This window comes from Daldinia childiae (genome assembly GCF_008694065.1).
Source record: "Daldinia childiae strain JS-1345 chromosome Unknown Scaffold4, whole genome shotgun sequence".
Taxonomy (NCBI): Eukaryota; Fungi; Ascomycota; class Sordariomycetes; order Xylariales; family Hypoxylaceae; genus Daldinia; species Daldinia childiae.
In genome coordinates, this window is record NW_022984645.1 from 2680049 (window position 1) to 2687168 (window position 7120).

Genomic DNA, 7120 nt, shown 5'->3' on the forward strand with positions numbered 1-7120 from the left:
TTATAAAATCCGCAAAGTCCGGTACGTAGGGGATGTCCGTAACCTTTGGGACGGGCCAATAATGTAGCCGATTAGTAAGACACGGAATACATAGGTAGTTGTGAATAGGTAGCCTCGGGATTAAATATAAACGGACCTCCTAATGTCCGTGAGGTGAGAGTTTAAAGCAAAATCTAGGACTGTTGCTCATGCAATCGTGTCTTCGAATTGTTTCTAGCCACTTGTCGAGTTCGTAGATATAACTTCCGAAAGCTGAGTGGTTCGTTCAACATCTTGAGTTGCACCAACCCCGGCAGCAGCGTTTGGATTCCGCGGAGGTGAGAGATACGATATCGGGAAGATATCATATCGAATATACTCACCTCTAATAGATTTCAGCGCGTTCAACCTCACCCAGTATTAAACAGCCTATAGTTGCATTTCTACTAGTACTATTCGTAAAAATAGTAAGGGACTGTCACACCGAGCCTAGTTACTAATAGCAATATAACCGTTGTCTTGAAACCAAAGCGAATAATCATCCCGAGATTTATACTAGTAACCAATAACAAGTGCTACGCTAGTACAGGGAGCATGGGCATGGCAACCAGTATAGTGAAGTGGGCGTATATTCAACAAATAGTATACTGATAGCATTGTGGAGCCTTGGGTTAGGATCGCGCTCTCGAAGGTTTCAATGGACCTTTATCAGCTGCGAAGTGCGGTGGTCTTAAATAAAATAGTGTATACTTCCGAAGATGTTTACGGTAGTTAGATTGTTAAGATCTTAGAGTCTTAATATACCATGTTACAGCAATAAAAATATACATCGTAGAAGTTCTAAGTTGGAGTGACAAGATTTTAGGTAAATTTAAGGAGAGGGACCGAATAATCGTGAATCTTGATACTTAACTCCTTTCTAAAATCATAAACTATTTCAATTTTCTCTGGGTCGGTTTAAGTGTTGAAAACTTGCTGGCAATAGGTCTTTGCTGGCCTGGCCAGATACTCCGCTGTTCATTCGCTCCTAACTTGGTATAATTCGTCTATATTTCAGTAACTCAAAAGTAAACATACATGACTACCATCTTAGTACCCCAGTGATTAAATTGAAAGGTCGTTAATCTTGCATAAACATTATAATATGTTAACAAAATACGTATCAACGGGGATATAGTAAAGTCAATATTATACCACTCTTATTTAGCACACGAGATCACTAATACCTATGCCTAGGTAACGGTTCTTGGTGTATTGTACCTAGATATTAAGTATACTATTAAACTTCAATTTAAGCGACATATATCTTATACTCCCAATAAATCTACCTTCCAGTTTCGTTCTCTATACTTGCTACCCCACGATACAAGTATTCCTCTCCTTTGCGAAGCCTAAATCCAAATCTATATTTATACTAAAAGGAAAGAAATATGAGAAAGCTTTACTATTATTTATGTGAGAAGTTGCATATTAGATTGAGACGTCGCTTAAGAATTACGATATTACACACTATTCCCTATCCATTATTCTCCAAGTTCACGAATATCGAAGTGGGGCAATTGAATAACACGATGCGAAGCATTAGCCGCCAAGTCTACTATTCAGAGTATAGATCTACTCTTGTATTGACATGTTCGTCTAAGACTTATTTAATGGGACAAATATGAAACGCAACTCTCAAACTAGGTTATCTGCCGACGTCCAAAGCACGTCGCAGATCCTCAGATCATCGGAGCTATATAGGAGTAGCACACAGAAAACCCATTGGCTTGGTCAGTCTGGGGTTGCTGATCTCACGCCAAGCGCACTTCCGGCTAAAGGACGTCAGAGCGCATCTTACGAGGTTGAGCCGCGTCGACTTTCGCCTAGCGTGTCTCCGGCTCCGGGAGTATCACCATCGTTCTTCTCGGTCCCCACATGTCAACTCGAAGCGCGTTTGATCTACCTTGGGTGGTTTGGTATAGGAGCTTAGTTGACGTCTATCGTTCGTTCGTTAACGGATAATTGGAATGATGCTTGTTTGATACCCAACTGAAGAAAAACTACAAATAGACACATGTTCCGGATGAATAGATGCCAAAATCGTGAAATCCATCTCGCACATAAACATTTCTTCCATTCTTCACTGTATAAAATAATTTTACGACCTGGTGTCGCTTGGTTTATCTTTAACTATCATTGTATATTCAATTTACTCCAATACCCTACCCGTCAAAATGGTTCACATCAACGTTGCTACACTCCTGACGCGTAAGTCAAGTTATAGCTAAAGTCCCTTGTCTGGATTACATGGATATTGATCATTTTATACGTCTTAGTCGCCGTTGCGGCTTTGGCCCAAGTTACGCCTAACAATGCCGGCGCTAAAGATGTAGGCCAGGGTAACGGACAACAGTTCATCACCGGTGGTTGCACTTCTGATGCTGTAAGTGATAGTTCTATGCATCATTCGTGGAGCAACGCTTCCATAGCCATCTTGACCACTAATTTGGTAATAAATGATTAGGACTGCTCGTCTGCATGCTGTGCCGAAGTTCAAACCACAGGCCTAGGTGTCTGCTCTGCAGAAGCTGCGTCGCTTCAAAACGGGAAGTTGGGCTGTGGCTTCGTCGACCCCAATGCCGACCAGACTATCGCTGCTGCTCAAGCTCAAGTCGAAAAGCAGGGTTTCTAGAATGGAAATTTCCAAGAAATTTGTCGCTAAGCTAAAGGATTTCGCTTAGAGCTACTATGTATGGGAACCTAGATCGAACGTGAGCTTTGAGAAGCATATATCGCATCAATCAATGCACAATGTACAAAATTAAATGCCTACGTGGCAGAACACCTCGCAAAATGTCCTATGTCTTGATATTAAACGGTGACGAGTCTCGGTGACGAATCTCAGAGAATAAGGGTCAGGTATATTGCTTATAGACACTCAACTCATCTAGACGCCCGGGTTAAGTACCAGGTATTTAATACCCTTAACATCAAGTGGATATTTTTATTAATGCCATCCAACTCGGGCGTGATTTCCGCTTTCCCGGCTCGTCGGCATGTTACCGACCGCTCTCTGTAGTTCCGCTTTGTCTTGTTACCGGTCCTTCCGTCCCGCTCAAGGCAGCTACCACCTCCTATACCACTTTCTCATTATGCTATGATACTGAGCTTACTCATTGTCTTCATCTAAATCTCTATATACATCTTACTCTTCTTCATCCTCTTAGTTCTCGGTCTCGCCGGCACTATCCCTCCTTGTCCAACCCACAAGTTACCACGACACAGATTTCAACATACCTGCGTGCCACAATTCGCGCCAGCCGTACCAAGAACGGGGTTAAGCTCTGCGAGCTGCGAGCTGCGAGACCGTGAGACCGTTGCGATTAGCAGCAAGTCGCAGTAGTCTCCGCTCATACAGCGGTCCCACTTACTACAATTATCAGGCTGGCCGGCCTGCAGATAGTCAAAGGGGGGCTGTCGAAATATGGAGAGCCCGCACGTGAGCGTAACCGTTCTGCAATACAGAGGTCGCTGTCATCAGGCTGCTGGTCTTGCCCTGTAATGTTGCTAATGTAGTTAAATGGGCTGACCCCAGGATCAGAAAACGCCACAGCCAGGGCCGCAATAACGACCACCATCATCCCTCAGACATGCCGATTGGAATGAGTGCTGCAACGACCCGGGGATATAGACGGCAGCGGCTTCAACCTCCAGGTCGCCTAAGACAGTTTGGTTTCCGCAGCCAGTCCATACCAAAGACATCCACGCGGCCAACGACGACGAACAGTCGTCGGTGCAAATGCAGGACAACGATGTTGAGGAATAGAAGAAGTCCAGGTGAAGACTCTTGACCGGGGGGTCACAAGCGGCGACGTCGGCGAGGAGCGCGTCAGAACATACTGAAGTCAGCGTGGGGGGGGACCACTGTTATACAGCATCATCGTGGCAGATACTGTCACCACATGAGGCCAGAACAGGACGAGAAGGAAAAACGGTATGAGCGACGACCTATTGACTTTACCCCTTAGTCGGGGTAAGGGTAGGTCAACAAATATCATGATAATGATGGGGATTTCGATCTCCACTGATTATCAAGGATTCCTAGGTAGGTTGTGCTGGGACCTAAATCTTCCTTTCAAGTTATTCGGGACAGGCGATTATCATCCTTTTATTATGGAAGAGTCCTTGTTACCCCGTTACATCAATACTGGCTATGACTGAAAGTTGGTATAAATGAACAGCCGTAACCAACATAAACCTATCTATATATTGTACGATTGGTGGTTTGTAAGTAAGTGCACAGTATCGATGTTAGCTAACCGGTCTACGTCGCATAGTCTAATGGATAAGGCAAATATTCATATAGTCTGTACCGCCTCTCAGCAAGAGTCTCGCGTCAGCCACTTGAAACTATTTATCTCATCCCTTTCACAAATTGAAATGCCCTTGCTTCCGTAAATATAATTCGCTAGAGACAATATCTATCCATCGCATTATGTAGCACATTTTGAACGCCAAGGCCGATGTCGATATAATTTAATACAATCAACACCACACGTTTTAGTCACTCAATGTGTACTGCAGATAAATGGGTATGCATAGACATGGTTATCTAACAGGTACCTAGGATGCATATCAGTGTAGGTTATCTTTGGCGAATGCTCGAGTCTGTCTTACCAACAAGAGTACTATGTTTGAAGGCTACCTATCTACCCAGGGATGTCGAGGTCACAAGGGAAAGTCGGATGGCGATGTTGGTGCCTCAATTATAAGGTATAGGAGAGGGTTACTGCTGGCTTACTCTGAGGTCAAGAGCAGCGCCTGAAGAACTCGAGCCAGCTTATTGTGTATACCTGCAGTTAGCAATGGCTGACAAGCTAAGCAGACCATTTAACTACCCAGCAAAAAACCATCGCGACCACAAATTACCCCTATGCAATGTTAATAATGACCCTCTCACTACCAGCTCAGGCCCTGCAGCGGCTTTAGGCACTATCAGTCTGTCATCCCTCTTAGGCAGGGGGATCGTTGATGACTATACGTGCGCGCCAAACCGGCCGTGCAGCAACAAAGCCTGCTGCCCCAAAGCTACACTCGAGTGCAACTATGGCGAGGAGGCATGCGGCATGTCAGGCATATCGCCCAATGACGTGTGATAGTCCAACTGTGATGCGAAGTCTGAGTGCGGCAAGGACACCAAGGCTCCCGGCCTTGAATGTCCTCTCAATGTCTACTGCGATAAATGGGGGTTTTATAGTATGACCGACGATTATTGCGATATCAAAGACCACAGTGTTACGGGCAGGTGCCAGTTCAACTGCAACCAGCCTAGGCCCAAAAACAAGGCCGATTCACAGTCTCGCGTCATTGGGCACTATGAGGCATGGAGGTTCGATAGGGAGTGCCAGGGGATGGTATGTTAGTTCTTTTACTCGGAGTAATGAGCGGTACTAACTTGGTTACGTCTCAGTCATTCGACGACATCCCTGTAGATTCTCTCACTCACCTATACTCCTCCTTTGATTCCATCACACCTGGCGACTATAGCATCACTGGCATAGAGGGTTTGCCGGAATAGCTGTATTCCAATTTAGCCAGCCTCAAGCAGAGGAGCCCAGCGCTCAAGACAGTTATCGCCATTAGGAGTTGGACTTTCGACGACCGTGGCAAACATCATTACTGCTTCGTTACTAGACGGCTAAGCCAGGCTTGGTGGGTTTTTAATCTAGGCCATAGACTAGGACGGCGACAGCCTGACAGCGCTGCAAGCCGTCATATCACCCAAGAATCTCGGCGACATGAGCGCAGCAAGTGGGAAGGATGACTGGCAGAGCTCCAATAAATACTGCTATGTCACGCCCTGCGATGGCAAGTGTGACCCAGGCGACATCAAGATAACAGACCAGAAGTGCGGAACTGGCGACAAACGGAGCAGGCTGTGTTATCCTCTCTCGGGGGCTCCGGATCCCAAGGACTATACATGGCGAGGGAACCCGTGGTATTGCAACGACTACTGTCATGACGACGAGGTCATGATGGAGATGAACAAGTGGGGCGGAGACGACAGTGAGTGTCATGATGGCAACAAGGCGTACTGCTGCAAGAGTCCGTTGGCTGAGAAGAAGTGGTGATATTGGGCAGGTGTCGGTGGGAGCTGTTTCGGCGACGGCCTGCCACTCACCTTCTCGAGCTCGGTGTTAACCATCCTAGAAGACGTAGCCAAGATCATGCTTAGGGTTGTCGGTCGTAGCGTACCGCTGGCCGCGCTGACGGGTGAGGCGCTCCTATTCGTGCTCGCTGAGCTTGACCTGGACACAGACAAATACTACTGCTGCCCGAAAGGAGACATTGACAAGTGGTCCAATTGTGCATGGGATGGTGAGCCGAGTAGCTGTTTCGACGGTCACTACCCCGACATGACATTCGCATAGTTGACGGACAGCTATTTCGGCGGCGGCGAGACATGCGGCATACAGCTTTGGCGAGTGCGCACCTTTTGCTGTGAACCCAAGGATAGTCTGCTCCTCCTACTCGTACCACTTAAGAAATGGTTTGTGAACCCACCACCGGGCGATAACATTGACACTAACTTCACGTTAGGGACTAACGAAACATCAGATTCCCAACAGAACCTTAATGATGCCGCCTTCCAGTTCGTCGTGCTCGCGTCGCTTGGGACGTTACAGGTATCGCCGGACAAACGCGATGGCTTATACTGGGGCATCTTCAACGTCGCGATCTTGAGACGCGTTGGTTCGGGTCCAGTATTTTGGCATGGCTCGCGCAGATGGTCAAGCCTGAAATCAAACGCGAGTTCACGTACAAGTATCAGAACACGCTGACGGCTAAGCTCATCGACGAGACTTGGTCTTGCACCAAGGGCGATGTATCGTACGAGGGACACCTACTCGCCTAGGCACTGCTTAAAGTCAAAGTCGAGTCCAGCTTCGGCTTCACCCCAACTGCCACTTAACTATCGCTACTGCTCGATATAAGTCAAAGCTACCTTACCTTTTATAATAAGAGCAAGATCACGCGTGTATTAACACTTATTAACACTCGAGGCTGTTGCCAAGGTCTTTTATTCCAAAGGGACCCGGCAGCAGAGGCAATAGTGGGCGAGGCCAGCGTCATAGTTAAGTTGAAGGGAGGCATCTCC

At 46.7% G+C, this 7120-nt stretch overlaps 2 protein-coding genes across 2 annotated transcripts; both read left to right on the forward strand.

The window, feature by feature from the left end:
- Nucleotides 1–2195: 2195 nt before the first annotated feature.
- GL218_05039 (uncharacterized protein) lies at nt 2196–2653 on the forward strand (the record flags this gene model as incomplete). Its single annotated transcript, XM_033581673.1, has 3 exons — nt 2196–2229; nt 2298–2404; nt 2486–2653. The coding sequence occupies 3 exons, from the start codon at nt 2196–2198 to the stop codon at nt 2651–2653; spliced, it is 309 nt and encodes a 102-aa protein (XP_033435676.1).
- Nucleotides 2654–5759: 3106 nt separating this feature from the next.
- GL218_05040 (uncharacterized protein) lies at nt 5760–6877 on the forward strand (the record flags this gene model as incomplete). Its single annotated transcript, XM_033581674.1, has 5 exons — nt 5760–6027; nt 6103–6339; nt 6404–6511; nt 6562–6692; nt 6749–6877. The coding sequence occupies 5 exons, from the start codon at nt 5760–5762 to the stop codon at nt 6875–6877; spliced, it is 873 nt and encodes a 290-aa protein (XP_033435914.1).
- Between the last annotated feature and the right edge of the window lie 243 nt (nt 6878–7120).